The following is a 25,535-nucleotide window of genomic DNA, read 5'->3' on the forward strand; positions in this document are numbered from 1 at the left end:
CTAACAAGAATGAAAGGGAAAATTAACAATAACACAGTAATAGTGGGAGAATTTAATACCCCACCCCCACCTATGGATAGATCAACTAAACAAAATTTACAAGGAAACACAAACTTTTCTTGACACAATGGTCCAGCTAGACCTAATTGATATCTATAGGACATTTCACCCCAAAACAATCAATTTCACCTTTTCTCAAGTGCACATGAAACCTTCTCCAGAATAGACCACATCCTGGACCATAAATCTAGCCTTGGTAAATTCAAAAAAATTGAAATCATTCCAGTCATCTTTCCTGATCACAGTACAGTAAGATTAGATCTCAAATATGGGGAAAAAAAAACTATTAAAAATTCCAACATATGGAGGCTAAATAACATGCTTCTGAATAACTAACAAATCACAAAAGAAATAAAAAAGGAAATCAAAATATGCATAGAAATGAATGAAAATGAAAACACAACAACGCAAAACCTATGGGACACTGTAAAAGCAGTGCTAAGGGGAAGGTTCATAGCATTACAGGCTTACCTCAGGAAACAAGAAAAAAATCAAATAAATAACCTAACTCTACACCTAAACCAACAAGAGAAGGAAGAAATGAAGAACCCCAGGGTTAGTAGAAGGAAAGAAATCTTAAAAATTAGGGCAGAAATAAATGCAAAAGAAACTGAAGAGACCACAGCAAAAATCAACAAAGCTAAAACCTGGTTTTTTGAAAAAATAAACAAAATTGACAAACCATTAGCAAGACTCATTAAGAAACAAAGAGAGAAGAACCAAATCAACAAAATTAGAAATGAAAATGGAGAGATCACAACAGACAACACTGAAATACAAAGGATCATAAGAGACTACTACCAGCAGCTCTATGCCAATAAAATGGACAACTTGGAAGAAATGGACAAATTCTTAGAAAAGTATAACTTTCCAAAACTGAACCAGGAAGAAATAGAAGATCTTAACAGACTCATCACAAGCAAGGAAATTGAAACTGTAATCAGAAATCTTCCAGCAAACAAAAGCCCAGGACCAGATGGCTTCACAGCTGAATTCTACCAAAAATTTAGAGAAGAGCTAACACCTATCTTACTCAAGCTCTTCCAGAAAATTGCTGAAGGCAAACTTCCCAACTCATTCCATGAGGCCACCATCACCCTAATACCAAAACGAGATAAACATGCTGCAAAAAAATAAAACTTCAGGCCAATATAACTGATGAATATAGATGCAAAAATCCTTAACAAAATTCTAGGAAACAGAATCCAACAACATATTAAAAAGATCATACATCATGACCAAGTGGGCTTTATCCCAGGAATGCAAGGATTCTTTAATATCCACAAATCAATCAATGTAATACACCTCTTTAACAAATTGAATGATTGAAAACCATATGATTATCTCAATAGATGCAGAAAAATCCTTTGACAAAATTCAACATCCATTTATGATTAAAAAAAAAAAAAACTCTCTAGAAGTAGGCATAGAAGGAACATACCTCAACATGATAAAAGCTATATATGACAAACCCATAGCAAACATTGTCCTCAATGGTGAAAAATTGAAAGCATTTCCCTTAAAGTCAGGAACAAGACAAGGGTGCTCACTCTCACCACTACTATTCAACATAGTTTTCGAAGTGTTGACCACAGCAATCAGAGCAGAAAAAGATTTAAGAATCCAGATAGGAAAAGAAGAATTAAAACCCTCACTGTTTGCAGATGACATGATTCTCTACATAGAAAACCCTAAAGACTCGACCAAAAAACTACTAGAGCTAATCAATGAATAGAGTAATGTTGCAGGATATAAAATTAACATGCAGAAATCCCTTGCATTCTTATACACTAACAATGAGAAAAGAGAAGGAGAAATTAAGGAAACAATGTCATCCACCATTGCAACAAAAAGAATAAAACACTTAGGAGTATATCTACCTAAGGAAATGAAAGACCTGTATGTAGAAAACTATAAAACACAGATGAAAGAAATCAAAGAAGACATAAATAGATGGAGAAATATACCGTGCTCATGGATTGGAAGAATCAATATTGTCAAAATGGCCATTCTACCCAAAGCAATCTATAGATTCAATGCAATCCCTATCAAGCTATCAATGGTATTTTTTGCAGAACTAGAACAAATAATTTCACAATTTGCATGGAAATACAGAAAACCTTGAATAGCTAAAGCAATTCTGAGAAAGAAGAATGGAAGTGGAGGAATCAACCTGCCTGACTTCAGGCTCTACTACAAAGCCACAGTCATCAAGACAGTATGGTACTGGCACAAAGACAGAAATATAGATCAATGGAACAGAATAGAAAGCCCAGAGATAAACCCATGAACCTATGGACACCTTATCTTCGACAAAGGAGGCAAGGATATACAATGGAGAAAAGACAACCTCTTTAACAAGTGGTGCTGGGAAAACTGGTAAACCACTTGTAAAAGAATGAAACTTGAACACTTTCTAACACCATACACAAAAATAAACTCAAAATGGATTAAAGATCTAAATGTAAGTCCAGAAACTATAAAACTCCTAGAGGAAAACATAGGCAAAACACTCTCCGACATGAATCACAGCAGGATCCTCTATGACCCACTTCCCAGAATATTGGAAATAAAAGCAAAAATAAACAAATGGGAACTAATGAAACTTAAATGCTTTTGCACAACAAAGGAAACTATAAGAAAGGTGAAAAGACAGCCCTCAGATAGGGAGAAAATAATAGCAAATGAAGAAACAGACAAAGGATTAGTCTCAAAAATATACAAACAACTCCTGCAGCTCAGTTCCAGAAAAATAAATGACCCAATCAAAAAATGGGCCAAAGAACTAAACAGACAATTCTCCAAAGAAGACATACAGATGGCTAACAAACACTTGAAAAGATGCTCAACATCACTCATTATCAGAGAAATGCAAATCAAAACCACAATGAGGTACCATTACACGCCAGTCAGGATGGCTGCTATCCAAAAGTCTACAAGCAATAAATGCTGGAGAGGGTGTAGAGAAAAGGGAACCCTCTTACGCTGTTCGTGGGAATGCAAACTAGTACAGCCGCTATGGAGAACAGTGTGGAGATTCCTTAAAAACCTGGAAATAGAACTGTCATATGACCCAGCAATCCCACTCCTGGGCATACACACTGAGGAAACTAGATCTGAAAGAGACACGTGCACCCCAATGTTCATTGCAGCACTGTTTATAATAGTCAGGACATGAAAGCAACCTAGATGCCCATCAGCAGACGAATGGATAAGGAAGCTGTGGAATATTACTCAGCCATTAAAAAGAATTCACTTGAATCAGTTCTAATGAGATGGATGAAACTGGAGCCCATTATACAGAGTGAAGTAAGCCAGAAAGACAAACACCAATACAGTATACTAATGCATGTATATGGAATTTTAAAAGATGGTAACGATAACCCTATGTTCAAAACAGAAAAAGAGACACAGATGTACAGAACAGACTTTTGGACTCTATGGGAGAAAGCGAGGGTGGGATGTTCTGAGAGAATAGCTTTGAAACAAGTATACTATCAAGGGTGAAACAGATCACCAGCCCAGGTTGGATGCATGAGACAGGTGCTCAGGGCTGATGCACTGGGAAGACCCAGAGGGATGGGATGGAGAGGGAGGTGGGAGGGGGGATCGGGATGGGGAACACATGTAAATCTATGGCTGATTCATGTTAATGTATGGCAAAAATCACTACAATATTGTAAAGTAATTAGCCTCCAACTAATAAAAATAAATGAAAAGAGCAATAAAAAGAAAGAAAGAAATCCATGCTACAAAACTAGAAAGAAGTTACTTTTGTTTAGCTTTAATTTTCTTATTTTTAAATGATTAACAAAGAAACCACTATTAGGTTTTAAATGCAGTGTCATTTTTTTCTACAATGAAGTCTCTTTAAGTAGTAAAAATGTATTTGCTTTACTCTTTTTTTGCAGTGCAGTGTGGGAACTACAAGAGTGTATTTACATAAATACTCCACTTAACATGCTTCAGTCTTATGCAGTCCCCTATGAAGCTGCAGTTTGAGTAAAAGGCTACTGTTTATCAGCACTTGCCTAACTGTGGAAGAGGTATTCTCCATGCTGATGGGAAACGAAGGGAAGACTCAATGGGAAAAAAGGTCCCAAGGCAACCAGAACAAGCAGGTCTATAAATGTAGATTCAGTGGCATTAGCTGCTCCTGTGCTTTTCTCTCATCATGTAATATTTTGAAACACTGCATAATCTTTTTCACAATGCTAACATATGTGATGTAATCCCTATATTCCTTACAAATGCAGGGAACATAAGGCAGCTGTAAAAAACTTTGATTAATGTTTCTATTATATAAAGCAAGAGTCTGCAAACTATGGCTTCCTAGTGCAAGCTGTATTTTAAAACAATGTTTTCTTGGAACACAGGCATACCATCCATTTATGTGTCATCTGTGGTTGCTTTATGGCAGAGTTGAGGACATACTCATGAATAGTTACTATCTCAGGTTTTAAAACATTAGCCAATTATGGCTATATAAACTAAAACATTTTTTTTTTTTTTTTGGTGAAAAACTATAAAAAATCAGAAATGTAAAGTTCAACATTTTACATTTTTAGTTCCAGACTGAAATAATTCTTCATTGCTCTGAAAAGTTTTGAGCACTTACCTAGGGCTTTTGACAGTTGTGATAAAGTCCTAAGTAATACCAAGAGCATTATTTTTCTGATCAAAGGAAGTAAAAAACAACCCATATTCTCTTGGGGGAAAGTAAGGAGACTTTCAAGTGTGACTCAAGAATTGGGAAACAATAGCCTAAACTTCAGGGTTATGAACAATTTAATAATTAATTTAGCTCAGTTTTCTAACACATTATCTGTCATCATTTCAAACTCACTTTTGCAAGTTAGAAATGGCTACAAACACAATGTATAATTGCCATCCTGTCACTATGTTTAGTCTAGTGTCACTTAAAGTTCTAAAGTATCCCATTAAAATTATTAATTAAGTAATTAAAATTATAATCTGGGTGAAATGAACAAGAAGGGAAAGTTTCTTTTTTTAGCCCACTTCTTTATGATCCAAGTCATAATCATGCTAATGGTTTCTTCCATCTTCCTGTGGAAATTCTGTAGACCTTCTAGATCACTATGCAAGGTGATTTGCTTTAGCTTGGGATTCACCAGTAAGCACTGCCCATTCCAGGTATCCAGGAGTCACATCCCTACTGACAAACTGTGCAGTCTTGAAGCAATGGGACACCATACACTGCCTTCACTAGAAGCTAAAATGGTTCTTCCCAACCTTTTGTGCATTTGGTCAAACTCATTACCAACTATGTCCCAAGACTTTGACATAAGACTTTGCTCAGTATCCACTTGTTTAACTAGTGGTCATCTGGAAGAAGTTCCTGGGTGGTACCAGTTTATGATACCTCCTGTGCTGGCACAGAGGTAAAGTGCATTTGCTACACAGTTTGCAATATTGTGAGGAAGATGTACATGATTTCAATTATAGAACTGCGTGTCTTTGCAAATTTTAGTGTAGTAAAAATGCAAAACCTAAATATTATCAAGTATGGTGACATTTTTCTCAGTTTTAAACTTCTTGAGTAATGCCTTGTGTAAGAGTGACAAGGAAAGCTCTATTCTTTAATTCTTTAGCTTAGGAAACATTCCTTTTTTGGTTTATTCATGTTCTTCTGGAGATTCTGTATTTCATTATGAAGTAGTCTTGTCTCTTCTTGAAATCCTTCCTGTAGTAGTCGGGACTGTTCCTAAAAAAATACAAATGGAGACTGAGTAGTGTATATAATTAAGTAAATCTCTAACTACTATCTAGTTTCCACATTCAAGGATTTTTTATTTTTTCATTTTTACTTTTAATTAGTTTATTTTTTTATCAAAGGATAATTGCTTTACAGAATTTTGCTGTTTTCTGTCAAACCTCAACATGAATCAGCCATAGGTATACGTATATCCCTCCCTTTTGAAGCTCCCTCCCAACTCCCTCCCCATCCTACCCCTCCAGGTTGATACAGAGCCCCTGTTTGAGTTTCCTGAGCCATATGGCAAATTCCCATTGGCTGTCTATTTTACATATGGTAATGTAAGTTTCCATGTTACTCAAAAATATTTAGTTTCTTCTTGAAATTTTCCCTATCATTAATTATCATTATACCTTCTCTTACATCTTCTATCTCTGTGATTGCTTTTCCTGAGTCTCCCTGAGTTAAGAAAGATTTTTGACTTATATCTCCTGATATAAGTTCATCCTGATATGTTGATAAATCTCAATTAGCAGTCTTAATTTTTTCTCCCATTATTTGTATACAACCTTTGTAGACAATCTTAATGAAATGTTTGGCTTTGAGTCTTATCTATGTATTTTTATTTTTTAATACACACACACGTACACACACAGCACAGAAACAGACAGATTTCCAAAATCTGATACATTGTCTGAATCTTAGATCAGGAAATTTGATCTAACCTTCCACAACTTGGTGGCAGGAGGACCAAAATATAGGTGAGGGAATCAGGGCCCCAGACTTGACATACTGGATTTCTGCACAACTCAACACATACTAGGAGCAGGGCATAGGAAACCAGATGGACACAGTGGTGTGACGGTTAAGGAGTCCTGCTAATGAAGGATTTCTTATAGCTAAAAGTCATACCAGTTGTGACAGAAAAAAAAAAAAAATCATGTATTCCTCTAAGTGGTGAAGACAGTTCAGATATCTTCCCAAGCATTGTGACCCTATAAAAGTTATTTAGTCTTGTCTTAACCTCTCTTTCATCTCCTAAGTATTAAGGACATGACAGCTCTTGCTTTGATATGGAGAAGACCCCCTTTTTTTAATGCCTAGCAGATAACAGCTACCATGATTGACAGATATAGTGATAAAAGACTAGTTGTGACATAACTGCAAGTAAAATCTTTTAGAAACAAGACACTGTAGGGGCCAGTTCAGGCAGACAAATGGGGTTTGAAAAGTACAAGTGAGCAAGCAAGGTCCTTCTTCTGGGCTTCAAGTTCTCACTGCTGGGTCACATTTGTGACCAGAGAATGTAGACGGAAAACAGAATAACAGGAGCCACATGGTGTTGCAATTAAATACCTGCAGTTTGACAGCAAGAGTTCTCTCTTGCTCTTCCAGTAACTGGGTCCTATCCCTCTCCATCTTCTCAGTCAGTTGTTTCACATGTTCCTGATAGCTCTTTTCTTTCTGTTCCATCATCTGCTGGTTCTTTATTTGCATTTCCTCCAGCATTTTTGCTGCAGCCTGTGCAGATTCAACTTTCACACGTTCCACTGTCAGGAGGAAGAGGAAAAAGAAAAATGTATGTGGAGACCAAGTTGCTTCTTTCTTCCATCTACAGTTACCTATCACTGTTGCTACTAGCTGCATACACCCTATTCAGAAAAGATATTAGCAAACAAGAGACATCTTTTCTCATGTTGCTATAGTTTAAGGCTCCTTGGTTCACCTAGCTGAATTAGCTAGAACATTTAGGAGCTTTCAGGGCTGTCTAGACTCTTGACTAGCTCCTCACCTTCTATCAACTTTTCCTTCTCTGAGAGCATCTGGTCTGTCTGTAGAACTGCATCGGTAACAGACTCCTTGGACTTCAAGTATTCCTGAAGAAATCTCAGCCTGGGACCCAGACAAAATAGGGTTAGTATTAGGAAATGGCTGTAAGCACTCATTCCTGTTTGCCCACCACCTTTCCCTCTAAGAACTGTTCCTCTTGGCCCTGGTGTGCCTGGTGATCAGGTTTCCTAGCACTCAGATAAGCATATGCTCCAGACTGGCCAAGCAAGGTGCCCTCCTGAGCAGAATCCTTTATAAGAGGTTGACATACATGTAAATAGTGATTCTCTGTTCTTGTAAACTGAGGGCTCTGATTTTGGAGCTGTGGGTGCTGTGGTCCCATACGGCATGAGCTTGTTGGAGAAGGAAGGCATCATGGATAAAGTGGATCTGAATAAAGGGGGTAGAGGGAGACTGGGAAGGACGGACGTCTGGGGCTGGGGAGAGCCACAGGCAGAGAGGTAAATGATGACATTATTTGAAATTTTGGATACATCTGGTAATCCAGTTTATAACTCAATTGTTAACTTAGTGTATGCTCTTGGATGAACACATTGGTTATATCTGGTGTAACAGGCTCCCTGTACGTGTTTATAGAATGAAAGCCTGAATGCTGTTGGTCCTGTAATTGCGCATCTGTATACAATACACGTGTTCAAACTGTCACCTCAAGGAGGCATCAGTAGCTTCCCAGAATCAAACTTGGTTACCTGTATGCCCTTTCTGGGCTCCTGAAAATACTTCTTCTTCAGCTCTTGCATCTTCTCAATGAAGAGGCGATAGCCCCCTGGTTTCAAATAAATCCCCTGTTTCATTTCTTCTTCTAGAGGACTGAAAACATCCTTCAGTAAAGCAGAGCAATGATCTTCTGATGCTTTAAGATTCTGATTACATAAGTCATCTCGCTTTTTATCTAGCTGGGTCTTTAATGTAAAAAATAAGAAGTATTTATTAACAGAAGTATTAAAAGAGGTTATCTTGACCTCCAAATTTCTGGGAAAGCTTCTCAAAAAAATAAAAGTAAAAAAGGTCTGTGACCACTAGAAGAATTCACAGAAATGCAACAAAATCATATCCTTCCTTCTGATCCTGACTTTCTACAGAAGCCCCTTTCTCCATGAGGGTAAACTTTGGAGCAGAGATTACTAGCTACATGCTTCACCTTTGGAGAAAACTCCTAATTTTCCAACTGGACAAATGATTGCATGTGAAATAAATGTAGCTCAAAATAAACCTGCTCATGATAACTAAGAAAAAAATATTCTTTGCTTTTGGCCAAAATAGCCAATCAGTCTGATAAAAATGAGTATGTGATTGATTAAAAGCTCTGATTATTACCTGTATGCATGTAATGAAATTATAGGGAAGATTATTAGTTTATTCATGAAAGAAAAAAGTTTCAATGCCTCATAATAAAGTATATCATAATAAAATTGGTTCCTCTTATGATAGCAAATAATGTTTGTCTAGAAAAGTTGCTTTTCACAAAATAAGCACCTATTTCATTTTCTAGTAATACTTTACTTTCCAAGAGTCTAATGTGTATAAACTTGAGGAAAAAATTACTGCCAATTCTTTTTGAAACAATTGGTCTATGTCTTTGAAGGAACTCTTCATGAGGACTTCAGTGGTCTCTTCCTACTGGCCCTGTGCAGGTCCAGCAGCTCCTGGAGGGTTTCTGTGGGTAGTTGCAGCTCCTGGCCCATCTGCTGGTCATAGTGGACAACGGCCTTTTGTACTCCGGCTGCGTTCTTGATCACAGCCAAGGCCAGGACTGCATTCTGCATGCAGGGCAGATCTCTACTGTTGATGGTACTAACATAGGTCTGCACCAGGGTCTCTAGACCTACGACAGAAAACAATGATGATGTTTACTGTAGGCAGAGTGAGGAAACTTTCTATTCTGTCTAATTCTAGTGTTGTTTATTACCAACCATTTATTTTACAGAATCACTGGAAAACTTGCTAAAAATGCAGACTCTCAGCCTCTGCCCCAGTTTGACTGACTCAGACCCTCCTCTTTGGCAAGATCCTCAGGTGGTATATATACATCAAAGGTTGAGAAACTTTTGTGTTTATTGAGTACATTTACTTCACCTGCAGGTACTGTTAGGCCAGAAACCATCTCTCTCTCACTTATGTCTGTACCATCAGCACTGGTAAGTCCATGGGAAACATTTGATTAATATTTGTGGAGCAAATCAAAATGAGTCCTCCATTTTGCTTATTCTAGCAGAGCATTATAGGAGAAATTTCTGTGATGATGGAAGTGTTCTGTGTGTGCTGTCCATGGTGGGAGCCACTAGCCTCACGTAGGTGTGAGCCCTTGAGACATAGCTGTGTGATCAGAATGTTAAATTTGTATATTTTTCATTAGCTACATTTAGATAGGCACACCTGTCTAGTGACAGCCATGTTGGACAGGGCAGATCCAGTTTACTAGGACAATTGTAAGCTCTTAGAGCTTTTATTCTTTGCTTTTGTATCTTTTCTCAACTATGAAGTCTGACTAATAAAACCTATCAGAAGTGCTGATGCCACCTAGAATTTAACACGATAATAGCAGTAGATGTGCAGTTTTCAAAGTTGAAGCTATATGGATGTTATCACACCATCCTTTAGTCTTAACAGTGAGAGTGAAGACTGGGGATAGGACTCACGAGGTCCATCCACCTTGATGCCTCCTGAGAGAGTTTTAGTTTTGGAATTGCTAAAGATGTAGGAACAGAAGACCGCAGCTTGTTGCACAAATTCAGAGTCCAGCTCATCGTCACACAGTTCCTCAAGCTGGGCCAATTTCTTCCGGTGAGTGGGCCGATCAAAGATGAAGCATTTCTTCTTTGGGAAGAACTTTCGGATACAGAGTCGAGGCAGATTAAAAGTTTTATCTTTCGGGCTGGTACCTGGAAGAAGAAAAAAGGAATTTGCCTAATGTAGGATCTTGCAAACATTTCCCATAAAGGGTCAAACAGTAAATATTTTAGACTTTGCAAGCCAGATAGATGGTCTCTTTTTCTGAGTATTCAAGTCTCTTATTGTAGCCTAAAAGCAGTCATAGAGAAACTATAAATGAATGGGTATGACATTATTCCAATAAAATCTTATTTACAAAACCAACTGGCAGGCTAGATTGGACAATATTTGCCTGTGACAATCCTTTACCACCCCTGAACTGTGCATGGTTCACACTTGCATTTCTTTTCTTCAAATAAATGACGATTCTACTCCTATTCTTTGGCTAATTAGAGCACCACAAGTCCTAAGCATGGAGATATCAATCTAATCACAGCACAGGGAAGGTGAAAGAAAAAGAAATTTATTCTTAGAACAGGGAGAAAAGTAATCTAAAACCAAATCTATTAATTCAGATAATAAACAAGCATTACTTCTTAGTAATCACCCCTTGAGAAGAAATAGAAACTATAATCAGAAGACAACTGTTGACAGAAAACTAAGGAACAAAAGTTTTTAGTGTTTTGTCATCTGTTTACCAATTCACCTTTACCTTTCTTAAGCTTGAGTGAATTCTCCAGGTACTCTTTGGCTGTGATGGACTGTCCATCTGCTTCCAAGTCGAGGGAGAAATCCCTCAGTGTCCGTACGAAGTCTGGAAAGAGGCTCACAAAGTCAGCTGAATCCTCAAACCCATCCACATCAGGTGTGGATTTTGTCCTGATTCTGTCTGTCAGCTCTATCACATGACTGAGTAGCAAAATAAGGAAAACTGGCATGAATGAACAGTAAACCCTCTGCAGTCCTACATTAGTCCCACATATAAACCTTTATCTCCTTTGTCCTTAACCCAAGTATCCCCAGTATCAATTCTTCAGTAGGTTATAGGATTTTCCCCTTGCCATTGAATTCTTTTTTATATTCCTTGTGTTTGTTTCACCAGGATTCATAGTTAGTCAGCTGTTTTTTAAATATTGGTCTGCCCTCTGACTTTGATGTGGTTTGGATCCCAAAAGGATACTGCAGTTGGCCCATGGTCTGATGGTTGATAGTTCCCATAATATTGTACACAAAAGTGCTGCTCGAGAGTATTGTTAGGGCAAAGATCCAGGAGTCATTCTGGTTGTCACCCTGGAAATCAGAACATATATTACCAGGATTGTGTTTCATTCTTTTTTTTTTTTTTTTCCATTTATTTTTATTAGATGGAGGCTATTACTTCACAATATTGCAGTGGGTTTTGCCATACATTTACATGAATCAGCCATGGAGTTACATGTATTCCCCATCCTGATACCCCCTCCCACCTCCCTCTCCACCTGATTCCTCTGGGTCTTCCCAGTGCTCCAGGCCTGAGCACTTGTCTCATGCATCCTACCTGGGCTGGTGATCTGTTTCACTATAGATAATATTCATGCTGTTCTCTCAAAACATCCCACCCTCGCCTTCTCCCACAGAGTCCAAAAGTCTGTTCTGTACATTTGTGTCTCTTTTTCTGTTTTGCATGTAGGGTTATCATTACCATCTTTCTAAATTCCATATATATCTGTTAGTATGCTGTAATGTTCTTTATCTTTCTGGCTTACTTCACTCTGTATAATGGGCTCCAGTTTAATCCATCTTTTTAGAACTGATTCAAATGAATTCTTTTTAATGGCTGAGTAATATTTCATGGTGTATATGTACCACAGCTTCCTTATACATTCATCTGCTGATGGGCATCTAGGTTGCTTCCATGTCCTGGCTATTATAAACAGTGATGGAATGAACATTGGGGTGCACGGCTCTCTTTCAGATCTAGTTTCCTCAGTGTGTATGCCCAGGAGTGGGATTGCTGGGTCATATGGCAGTTCTATTTCCAGTTTTTAAGGAATCTCCACACTCTTCTCCATAGCGGCAGTACTAGCTTGCATTCCCATGAACAGGGTAAGAGGCTTCCCTTTTCTCCACACCCTCTCCAGCATTTATTGCTTGTAGACTTTTGGATAGCAGCCATCCTGACTGGCATGTAATGGTACCTCATTGTGGTTTTGATCTGCATTTCTCTGATGAGTGATGTTGAGCATCTTTTCAAGTGTTTGTTAGCCATCTATATGTCTTCTTTGGAGAACTGTCTGTTTAGTTCTTTGGCCTATTTTTTGATTGGGTCATTTATTTTTCTGGAATTGAGCTGCAGGAGTTGCTTGTATATTTTTGAGATTAATCCTTTGTCTGTTATTTCAGTTGCTATTATTTTCTCCCAATCTGAAGGCTGTCTTTTCACCTTTCTTATAGTTTCCTTTGTTGTGCAAAAGCTTTTAAGTTTCATTAGTTCCCATTTGTTTATTTCTGCTTTTATTTCCAATATTCTGGGAAGTGGGTCATAGAGGATCCTGCTGTGATTCATGTCGGAGAGTGTTTTGCCTATCTTCTCCTCTAGGAGTTTTATAGTTTCTGGACTTACATTTAGATCTTTAATCCATTTTGAGTTTATTTTTGTGTATGGTGTTAGAAAGTGTTCAAGTTTCTTCTTTTACAACTGGTTTACCAGTTTTCCCAGCACCACTTGTTAAAGAGGTTGTCTTTTCTCCATTGTATATCCTTGCCTCCTTTGTCGAAGATAAGGTGTCCATAGGTTCGTGGATTTATCTCTGGGCTTTCTATTCTGTTCCATTGATCTATATTTCTGTCTTTGTGTCAGTACCATACTGTCTTGATGACTGTGGCTTTGTAGTAGAGCCAGAAGTCAGGCAGGTTGATTCTTCCAGTTCCATTCTTCTTTCTCAAGATTACTTTGGCTATTCGAGGTTTTTTGTATTTCCATACAAATTGTGAAATTATTTGTTCTAGTTCTGTGAAAAATACCATTGGTAGCTTGATAGGAATTGCATTGAATCTATAGATTGCTTTGGGTAGAATAGCCATTTTGACAATATTGATTCTTCCAATCCATGAACACGGTATGTTTCTCCATCTGTTTGTGTCCTCTTTGATTTCTTTCATCAGTGTTTTATAGTTTTCTATGTATAGGTCTTTTGTTTCTTTAGGTAGATATACTTCTAAGTATTTTATTCTTTTTGTTGCAGTGGTGAATGGTATTGTTTCCCTAATCTCTTTTTCTGTTTTCTCATTGTTAGTGTATAAGAATGCAGGGGATTTCTGTGTGTTAATTTTATATCCTGCAACTTTACTATATTCGTTGATTAGCTCTAGTAATTTTCTGGTAGATTCTTTAGGGTTTTCTATGTAGAGAATCATGTCATCTGCAAGCAGCGAGAGTTTCACTTCATCTTTTTTTATCTGGATTCCTTTACTTCTTTTTCTGTTCTGATTGCTGTGGCCAAAACTTCCATAACTATGTTGAATAGTAGTGGTGAGAGTAGGCACCCTTGTCTTGTTCCTGATTTCAGGAGAAATGATTTCAATTTTTCACCATTGAGGGTAATGCTTGCTGTGGGTTTGTCATATATAGCTTTTATTATGTTGAGGTATTTTCTTTCTATTCCTGCTTTCTGGAGAATTTTAATCATAAATGGGTTTTGAATTTTGTCAAAGGCTTTCTCTGCATCTATTGAGATAATCATATGGTTTTTATCTTCCAATTTGTTAATGTGGTGTATTACATTGATTGATTTGCAGATAATAAATAATCCTTGCATTCCTGGGATAAAGCCCACTTGGTCATTGTGTATGATTTTTTTAATATGTTGTTGGATTCTGTTTGCCAGAATTTTGTTAAGGATTTTTACCTCTATGTTCATCAGTGATATTGGCCTGTAGTTTTCCTTTTTGTGGCATCTTTGTCTGGTTTTGGGATTAGTGTGATGGTGGCCTCACAGAATGAGTTTGGAAGTTTACCTTCTTCTGCAATTTTCTGGAAGAGTTTGAGTAATATAGGTGTTAGCTCTTCTCTAAATTTTTGGTAGAATTCAGCTGTGAAGCCATCTGGTCCTGGGCTTTTGTTTGCTGGAAGATTTCTGATTACAGTTTCAATTTCCTTGCTTGTGATGAGTCTGTTAAGATCTTCTATTTCTTCCTGGTTCAGTTTTGGAAAGTTATACTTTTCTAAGAATTTGTCCATTTCTTCCAAGTTGTCCATTTTATTGGCATAGAGCTGCTGGTAGTAGTCTCTTATGATCCTTTGTATTTCAGTGTTGTCTGTTGTGATCTCTCCATTTTCATTTCTAATTTTGTTGATTTGGTTCTTCTCTCTTTGTTTCTTAATGAGTCTTGCTAATGGTTTGTCAATTTTGTTTATTTTTTCAAAAAACCAGGTTTTAGCTTTGTTGATTTTTGCTATGGTCTCTTCAGTTTCTTTTGCATTTATTTCTGCCCTAATTTTTAAGATTTCTTTCCTTCTACTAACCCTGGGGTTCTTCATTTCTTCCTTCTCTTGTTGGTTTAGGTGTAGAGTTAGGTTATTTACTTGGCTTTTTTCTTATTTTTTGAGGTAAGCCTGTAATGCTATGAACCTTCCCCTTAGCACTGCTTTTACAGTGTCCCATAGGTTTTGGATTGTTGTGTTTTCATTTTCATTCATTCTATGCATATTTTGATTTCTTTTTTGATTTCTCCTATGATTTGTTAGTTATTCAGAAGCGTGTTATTTAGCCTCCATATGTTTGAATTTTTAACAATTTTTTCCCTGTAATTGAGATCTAATCTTACTGCACTGTGGTCAGAAAAATGACTGGAATGATTTCAATTTTTTTGAATTTTCCAAGACCAGATTTATTGCCCAGGGTATGATCTATTCTGGGGAAGTTTCCGTGTGCACTTGAGAAAAAGGTGAAGTTGTTGGTTTAGGGTGAAATGTCCTATAGATATCAATTAGGTCTAGCTGGTCCATTGTGTCATTTAAGGTTTGTGTTTCCTTGTTAATTTTCTGTTTAGTTGATCTATCCATAGTTGTGAGTGGGGTATTAAAGTCTCCCACTATTATTGTGTTACTATTAATTCTTTCATACTCGGTAGCATTTGCTGTACATAGTGCGGTGCTCCTATGTTGGGTGCATATATATTTATAATTGTTATATCTTCTTCTTGGATTGATCCTTTGATCATTATGTAGTGTCCTTCTTTGTCTCCTTTCACATCCTTTATTTGAAAGTCTATTTTATCTGATATGAATATTGCGACTCCTGCTTTCTTTTGGTCTCCGTTTGCGTGAAATATTTTTTCCAGCCCTTCACTTTTAGTCTGTATGTCTCTTGTTTTGAGGTGGGTTTCTTGTAGACAGAAACGGTATGGACCTAACAGAAGCAGAAGATACAAAGAAGAGGTGGCAAGAATACACAGAAGAACTGCACAAAAAAGATCTTCATGACCCAGGTAACCACGATGGTATGATCACTCACCTAGAGTCAGACATCCTGGAATGCAAAGTCAAGTGGGCCTTAGGAAGCATCACTATGAACAAAGCTAGTGGAGGTGACGGAATTCCAGCTGAGCTATTTCAAATCTTAAAAGATGATCCTGTGAAAGTGCTGCACTCAATATGCCAGCAAATCTGGAAAACTCAGCAGTGACCAGGGGATGGGAAGGTCAGTTTTCATTCCAATCCCAAGAAAGACAATCCCAAAGAATGCTCAAACCACCACACAATTGCACTCATCTCACATGCTAGGAAAGTAATGCTCAAAATTCTCCAAGCCAGGCTTCAACAGTACATGAACCATGAACTTCCAGATGTTTAGTCTGGATTTAGATAGGCAGAGGAATCAGAGATCAAATTGCCAACATCCACTGGATCATTGCAAAAGCAAGCGAGTTCCAGAAAAAAATCTACTTTTGCTTTATTGACTATACCAAAGCCTTCGACTGTCTGGATCACAACAAACTGTGGAAACTTCTGAAAGAGATGGGAATACCAGACCACCTGACCTGCCTCCTGAGAAATAAGAATGCAGGTCAAGAAGCAACAGTTAGAACTGGACATGGAACAACAGACTGGTTCCAATTGGGAAAGGAGTACATCAAGGTTGTATATTGTTACCCTGCTTATTTAACTTATATGAAGAGAACATCATGTGAAATGCCGGACTGAATGAAGCACAAGCTGGAATCAAGATTGCTGGGAGAAATATCAATAACCTCAGATACACAAATGACACCACCCTTATGGAAGAACATGAAGAAGAACTAAAGAGGCTCTTGATGAAGGTGAAAGAGGAGAGTGAAAAAGTTGACTTAGTACTCAATATTCAGAAAACTCAGATCATGGCATCCAGTCCCATTACTTCATGCTGGGGAATAGATGGGGAAACAATGGAAACAGTGAAAGATTTTATTTTGGGGGGCTCCAAAATCACTGCAGGTGGTGATTGTAGCCATGAAATTAAAAGACGCTTGCTCCTTGGAAGAAAAAATATGACCAACCTGGACTGCATATTAAAAAGCAGAGACATTGGTTTACCAGCAAAGTTCCATCTAGTCAAAGCTATGGTTTTTCCAGTAGTCATGTATGGATGTGACAGTTGGACTCTAAAGAAAGCTGAGTGCCAAAGAATTGATGCTTTTGAAGTGTGGTGTTGGAGAAGACTCTTGAGAGTCCCTTGGACTGAAAGAAGATCCAACCTGTCAATCACAAAAGAAATGAGTCCTAAATATTCATTGGAAGGACTGATGTTGAAGCTGAAACTCCAATACTTTGGCCACCTGATGCAGAGAACTGACTCATTGGAAAAGACCCTGATGCTGGGAAAGATTGAGGGCAGGAGGAGAAGGGGACGACAGAAGATGAGATGATTGGATGGCAGCACTGATGCAATGGACATGAATTTAAGTAGGCTCTTGGAGTTGGTGATGGGACAGGGAAACCTGGTGTGTTGCAGTCCATGGGATCGCAAAGAGTCAGACCCAGCTGAGCGACTGACTGAACTTAACTTGCTAGCATATGAGATGAGTGCAATTGTGTGGTAGTTTTAATATTCTTTGGCATTGCCTTTCTTTGGGATTGGAATGAAAACTGACCTTTTCCAGTCCTGGGGCCACTGCTGAGTTTTCCAAATTTGCTGACATATTGAGTGCAGCACTTTCACAGCATCATCTTTTAGGATTTGAAATATCTCAACTGGACTTCCATCACCCCCACTAGTTCATAACGATGCTTCCTAAGGCCCACTTGACTTTGCATTCCAGGATGTCTGACTCTAGGTGAGTGATCACACCATCGTGATTATCTGGGTCAGGAAGTTCTTTTTTGTATTGTAATTCTGTGTATTCTTGCCACCTCTTCTTAGTATCTTCTGCTTCTGTTAGGTCCATACCATTTCTGTCCTCTATTGTGCCCATCTTTGCATGAAAAGATCCCTTGGTATCTCTAATTTTCTTGAAGAGATCTCTACTCATTCCCATTGTATTGTTTTCCTCTATTTCTTTGCATCGATCACTGAAGAAGGCTTTCTTATCTCTCCATACTATTCTTTGGAACTCTGCATCGAATGGGTATATCTTTCCTTTTCTCCTATTCCTTTTGCTTCTCTTCTTTTCTCAACTCTGTAAGCCCTCCTCAGAAAACCATTTTGCCTTTTTGCATTTCTTTTTCTTGGGGATGGTCTTGATCACTGCCTCCTGTGTAATGTCACAAACCTCCATCCATAGTTCCTCAGGCACTCTGTGTATCAGATCTAATCCCTTGAATCTACTTGTCAATTCCACTGTATAATCGTAAGGTATTTCATTTAGATCACACCTGAATCATCTAGTGGCTTTCCGTACTTTCTTCTATTTAAGTCTGAATTTTGCAATAAGAAATTCTTGAAAAAAGGAGTTCCAGCAAAATAGGTCTTAAAAATTATAGAAATATTATGGTGCATGTGTGCTAAGTCACCTCAGTCATATCCGATTCTGCAACCTATTGGACTGTAGTCCACCAGACTTCTCAGTCCACAGATTTCCCAGGCAAGAATACTAGAGTGGGTTGTTGTGCCCTCTTCCAGGGGATCTTCCCAATGCAGGGATGGAACCTCACATTTCTTATGTCTACTGTATTGGCAGGCAGGTTCTTTACCACTAGCACCACCTGGGAAGCCTATAGAAAAAATACAGAAAAAGTGAAATGTAGCAGGTCAGTGTGTCTGGACTCTTTGCAACCCCATGGACTGTAGCCCACCAGACTCCTCTGCCCATGGGATTCTCCAGGCAAGAATACCGAACTGGGTTGCCATTCCCTTCTCCAGGTGATCTTTCTGACCCAGGGACTGAACCAGGGTCTCCTGCATTGCAATTTGCGAATCTTACCACTGAGCCACCAGGGAAGCCCTGGTGGGCTTTTATGAATTACCCAATTGGGTTACATTATAGGAGTTTGAAATTTTTAGTTGCTCAAAATATGATTTATTATTAAAGAAAGAAAAGCAAATATTTTAACATCTGTCTTTTTCCCTGTTCTTTGCAGAGTTTTATTAGGCTGAATTTCCCATAATCAGATAGGGTCTTGTTCTTACTGTTCAGCTGTACTTCCAGACTTGAACTGAACTTTCAAAGGTACCAAAGACCACAGCCTATTTTGCTGGAGCACTTACTAATAATACTTTATAACTGCCTTTGCAAGCTGTACAATTCATAAAGGAAAATGATAATGTACAATTTAGTATCCAAGGAACTGTCTTGGTTGAAAAGAACACTATCTTCAAAATCAATACTGATTTCATTATTACTTCTCTTACAGAGATTTCTAAAAGCTGAGATTGGGTAAAATTAAGTCACTTATCGAAAGTTCCAAGTTTGGTACTGTTAATGTAGAGCATATTACAAATTGTCAGATCTCCAGTATACTTCTCTTAAGGAAGACACAGCAATAGACTATGCTGTGTCTATTAACTCTGTTTATCAATACAAATACTGGTTTTGATGGCACTGGAGCTATAATAATGACATATAAGTGAAATTTAAAGTGAAGTCACTCAGTCCTGTCTGACTCTTTGCGACCCCACCGACTGTAGCCTACCAGGCTCCTCAGTCCATAGAATTTCCCAGGCAAGAGTACTGGAGTGGGTTGCCATTTCTTTCTGCAAGGGATCTACCGGACCCAGGGATTGAACCCGGGTCTCCAGCATTGCAGGCAGACACTTTACCGTCTGAACCACCAGGGAAGTGATAGGCAAGATGCAAATCAATTGCTTTTGACAGAGATGTTTGATTGACATGACACCCAAGTCACAAATTTGAAAATTTCTTAACCTAAAATGAAGTAGCCTTGAAATGTTTTAGAAGTGTATAATGGACACTTTCAAATTTATGATAATCTTCTCATATACATCTTCACCTTTGGAAATAGATGTCATAGGAAACAAAGGAAGCCAAATTATATAACTGTTGTTTTAATTTCACAGATTGGATCTTAAGACCAAGAGGTGAAGATACTACTTCCAACTGGCCTCAATTGAGAGGCACCAAATCTGTTCCTCTGGAATGCTGTTAGGGCAAATGAGGAACACTCCAGACTCCAGGGCTGTATCTGCAGTAGTGTTTATGGTCACCATCAGTGATGTGGCTTCACAGGAAAATACTCAGCCTTAGAAAAGAACAGCTGAATCTGTGTTGAAGGAAAAGGGACAGAAGGGACATCAGTGCCTCTCAAGGAGTGACAGAAGAGAGCCTTTTGTCTTCTTCACATTCACAAATATGTGATGCCACATTTAGTGGGATACTTTCTTGTATTTATTCTACAAGTAAGAAATCTTCATATAAATTTTAGAGTCACTTTTCTTCCACCAACAATAGCATAAATTTTCATTGGATTTACACTGAGTCCATTAAAATATGTATCTATCAACTTTGCTATGAAACCTCTGTATTTTTATATCCATTTGGAGTCTTTTTTACTGAGTAAAGAAATCTGAGTTACTATTGTTTTATTTAGTACTTCAGAAATGTTTTTCCACGTTCCCTAACTGGCAGAGTTTCCAGAAAGAAGTTGTTCATATTCTTACCCTTGTTTCCCTGTATGTAGCGTCTGTTTTTGGAGAAGGCAATGGCACCCCACTCCAGTACTCTTGCCTGGAGAATCCCAGGGATAGGGGAGCCTGGTGGACTGAAATTTATGGGGTTGCACAGAGTCGAACATGACTGAAGTGACTTAGCAGCAGCATCATCTGTTTTTCTCATAGCCTTCAAGATCTTTTTGTTTAGATCTCATTGCTCTGCCTATGTTGTGTTTTTCTTTGTATTTATCCTGCCTGGGTTTCTCTGAGCTTCTGAACCTGTAGTGTGCTGTCTTTCAGTAATTTTGGAAGGTTCTCTTGGCTTTTGATTTTTTCATATCACATGTATAGCAAATCTTCTGATATTGTTTTATGATAACTGAGCTACTGGATGCTCAACTATTTCTTTCACTCCTTGAATAACTTCACGGTCAGTTTAAATTCAATTGACCTATCTAAAGTGCTCTGATTCTTTCCTCCACTGGGTATTCATTCGGTCATCTGCTAAACCCATTAAAGTGTGTGTTAGTCGCTCAGTCGTGTCTGACTCTTTGCGACCCCATGGACTATAGCCCACAAGGCTATAAAGGACACCTTGATTGTCATTTACAGTATTTCCATCTGACTCTTCTAATAGTTTCCAGTTCTCCACTGAAAATTCACATCTGTCTACTGTGTTTATCTTCTCACTAGATCCTTTAACATAATAATTATAGTGATTTTAAAAGGGCTGTCTGATGGTTCCAGCACTTGGTCTATCACTATTTCTGTTGCTTGCTTTGTGTCTTCACAATGGATAGCTTTTACTTCATTTTTTTTCTGTGTCTCATAATTTTTTACTGAATCCTGGTGACTGTGTAAAAAACAGTTGGGACTGACATAGTACTTATGCTTAGAAATGGGTACATCTCTTTTCTGTTAAGATGATTCAGTATAGTTGCAGTTCAGGTGGACATGGGTTTTGTTTGTTCTATAGCTAATTTAAGTGAATAAAGCCTCAAATTTCTCCAGTGGAGTTCTGCAATTACATTGTTCTTTATGTAAAACCTGGAGAGTCAAAAGGTTTTTCTCAGTATTGCTGTTCTACTCCCAATTTTAGCAGACTCTGAACACCTGCATCATATGGGTCTTTTATTTCTTTATGATCTTGTTCCTATCCCAATGGTGGGCTGCAATTATCTGTAATTCAGCTCAAGTCTCCTGGTGACATCAGTCATCTCTCTTCTCTAGGTACAGAGGCATAACCTCAAACCAAGAAATGTCCAGCCTGCCTGCCCCACCACGGCAGCTCCCTCATGCCTCCTGCCCTACACTTAATATTTTCTGTGAGCACCTGATGGAGGTCAGCTTTTTCAACTTTCCCAAACTTTGTGTAGCAGGATGTTGAATAATGAGATTGCTCCTGTCTGAATATTTTCATTACGCCCAATGGCTGAGTACCCTAGGTTTCAAAGAACCCCACCATTTCTAAAACAAGATGCTAGACCATTTTTTTTCTGGAATTCACTAATAGAATATGAAAAATTTCATATCACTTAAATGCAGCCCCATTAAATTCTACCAGTTTAATAAGCCATTTTAATAAAATTTCCTTTACCAATATTATACTCTTATAACTGAACTTTTGAGTGTAATTAAAACAAATATTCTTTGGAACATTTACAAATCATGGAATCTGAAAGAAATAATCTGAATTTATTTTTGCCTGCATTATTAAATATTAAAAATATCTTGTTTACATTCAAAAAAGAACTAACTCTCCTTAGATATTCTTTTCTAGAAACCCATCTTTATAGCCTCAATAAACCATATTAAAAATAAAGCCAAAAACATAAGAGAGAAAGGATGACCTCTTGGATCCAGTGAGGAGATAAAGGACTGTTAACATTCAGGTCTGGGTCATGTGCCCATCCTCCTTCTACATCAATCTCTGTGTCTCAGAAGTACAGGGCCACTATACTTAGCCCAGCTTGGGTTCAGGTTTCAAAATGGCCAAGACTTTTTCAGGATTCATTAAAAAATTTTGTGATATTTTGTTGCATATATTTTTGGTGTTATAACAAAATTATCTCATGGTTTCCTGAGCACACCAAGCTTGTTTTCACCTCAGCAACCTGCTGATCCCCTGCCTGAAACATTATTCCACTACCTCTTCAAATGGCTTACCCCCTCCCTTTATTTACAACTTTTATATATGTTACCTCTTCAGAGAATCCTTTTTTGACTAACAGAGCTAGAATAGCTACCCCCTATGCCCATTACACATATACTTGTTACCATTCTTCATTTTCACCTGAAATTTTATATGCATATACTCATTCATGTGTATACATTCATGTTAACACATATGTATTCATATACTAATTATTATTTGAATTAGTATCAAATGTGACTTAGCAACTAAACCACCACCAGATTACCTTTGTATGTTTTTCTTATAAAACTCTCACCTTTCAAGACTGTAAACACTTTAATATCTGGGACCATGTCACAGTCTATATCTATTACAGGGATAAGCATATAATAATTATGCAATTAAATGTCTGTCAAATTGAACTGAATCAATATAGAATCAATCACATTTATTACTCATTTACTTGTACTGATTTTTTAAAACTGACTAAAAGATTAAAGTAGTCCATCTTTGTGGGTACACACCAAGTGTTAAAATAGTTCTTAAAAAAAGAAATATAGCTTTCAGTTTAATGCCAATTATTGCTTGGAAGATTCATTCTAAAAGCTCACATATGTAGCAAACCTTTGAGGTACATATTGAGGAAACAATATTTTTATTGCCAACTTAGAGTTAAGCGAATTGAAAATCTGCATTGATTTTAATATCATAAATTGGAAAAGTACAAACAAATACTAGAGATTAGCTAAATCCACTTAGAGATAAATAAACTGCAGCTAAGAAAAACTAACAGAATTCCCAAAGTCCTTTCAGACTCTGAGTGGACTAATGTCAAAAGATGAAATACTGGCAATGTTGAAATAGAAAATTATGTTTACTTCATACATTTTGTAAAGTTTTTTTTTTTTTTTTTAAAAGAAAGCACTTATCATCTGATTTCACCATGATACTGTATTGGACGAGTACATTTTAGCTTTAACATTAGGAAAGATGGTATATAATCACAACTTAAAGGTAAACTTTCCTAAGAAAATGTGATGAATAGCATTACATCAAATATAAAAGAAAAAAGGATTTTTATACCTCAATATTAAATTCAGGAGACCACACAAGATGATAGAGTAGAAAGACACTCATCTGAGCTCACCTCCTCTGATAGGCATAGCAAAGTCATACCATTTGCAGAACAACCATGGATTAAAAAAACTGGAACCTTCTGGAAAAGATCTACCACTAAAGATCTAAAGAACCATAAGACAGATGGAGGGGGGGTGGAGTCATGTGTCCAGACTTGTGGACACAGCAGCAGGAGGAGGGGGTGGGAGAAACTAAGAAAGTAGCATTTCCATTTATACAATATCATGTGTGAAATAGATAGTTAGTGGGAAGCTGCTTTATAACACAGGGAGTTCAGCCTCTGTGCTCTGTGACCCTAGAGGGACAGGATGGGGGGAGGCTCAAGAGGGAGTATATATATATTTAAAATGACTGATTCACATTGTTTATGGCAGAAGCCAACACAACATTGTAAAGCAATTATTCGCCATTTAAAAAATAAATTAAAAAAGAAAGCTAGCTAATGAACCAAAGACCACGCTGTTCTAGCAAAACAGCTCCTACCTATAACTATTCAGAAGACAACAAAAATAGTAAAAGGTTAATTTAATTATAACTGTCATTCAGTTGCTCAGTATAATGAAATGAAATTTTAACATGTACTAAAAATGTTTCTTCTGTAGGGCTCAACATTATTAAGAATGCCAGAAATTATTGTGCACAATGAAATTCAAATATGATAAGAAATAAGAAGAAAGTATTCTAACATGTGCAAAAAAAAAAAAAAAAAAAAAGAAGAAGGTAATATAAAGTTCTGTAGCCCTCTCGGCTTTAAGAAAATGTTACTTAGAATTTATTTGCTAATTTTAATTTTTTTTGAATTTTTATTTTTTATTTTCTCTAAAGCAGAACTCCAAATTATATAAGCTTCAGGGTATCAAAATACAGATATACCTTAATATAAGAAAGGAAAAAAATCAGGAGAATGTACATCAAAATCACAGTGATTATCTTTGTGTAATCTATAATATCAAGGTTTCATATATGCACGAACATACTGCACATATTTTTATTGTTATGAATAGAGTAGGTATGTTAACTACAAAAGTACTCTTTTTAAAAGCTGTGGGAGACAGAAAACAGACAGGAAATGCGTAAGCAAAAATTACCAAAATTAACCATTCACGCAAACAAAACCTCAAACCTCTTTCCCAGCAAAGCACCCCTGAGAAACGGTCTGTTGAACTATTTCACCCCACAGTTACTTTGTCACATTCACGGCTGCTGCTCTGTATTGCGCGGCCAAAGAAACCCAAGCCAACCGTAAAAACCGGGCCAGGTCTCGTTTGGTGATACCTGGGTTTCCAATGCCAGGTGTAGAGGAGCCAAGCCGACTTGTCACCAGCCTCCTCCCACAATCCGTTCCCCAATTAAAAAAAAAAAAGGAAAAGGAAAAAAAACAAAAACAAAAAACCACCAACGTTAAAAACTCCGACAGTTAAACCACAAAATGAGCTCTTCTTTCGGTTCGCCTCTTCTCCAAGCAGGAGGGCTATAACATCCATTCTTGATTTTCAGCTACTGAACAGTCGATTTCCGAAGCCAGACGCGGGGAGAGCGCGAGGGGCGAGCAAAGGCAGCTGAGAACTGAGAACCTGTCCCCCAGCTACAGCTCCCCCGCGCAATACACAATTCGCTTCTCGGTATAGTCTTCCAGGCACGTTTCCGTTAGCGAACAACAAAAATTTTCCAGCACAGACCGCACTGGAGTACCCTCGCTTCCCCTGCAAGCTGAAAGGTAGTTGGCGGCCGCGCGGCGATGCTGTGTGTGGTGGTTGCGGTTGCGAGACCAAAGTAAGATGCGCTGCTCCTCCTCCGGCAT

General features: G+C 37.7%; 1 protein-coding gene across 1 annotated transcript; it reads right to left on the reverse strand.

The window, feature by feature from the left end:
• Positions 1–5,668: 5,668 nt before the first annotated feature.
• On the reverse strand, positions 5,669–25,535 carry LOC136146914 (guanylate-binding protein 1-like). Its single transcript, XM_065906050.1, is given in 11 exon segments — positions 5,669–5,785; positions 7,133–7,326; positions 7,569–7,663; positions 8,309–8,529; positions 9,173–9,246; positions 9,249–9,452; positions 10,267–10,509; positions 11,112–11,308; positions 11,580–11,689; positions 24,927–25,062; positions 25,324–25,535. Coding segments are annotated over 11 exon segments (1,803 nt in total).

Source organism: Muntiacus reevesi, chromosome 1 (genome assembly GCF_963930625.1).
Source record: "Muntiacus reevesi chromosome 1, mMunRee1.1, whole genome shotgun sequence".
NCBI classification, from domain to species: Eukaryota; Metazoa; Chordata; class Mammalia; order Artiodactyla; family Cervidae; genus Muntiacus; species Muntiacus reevesi.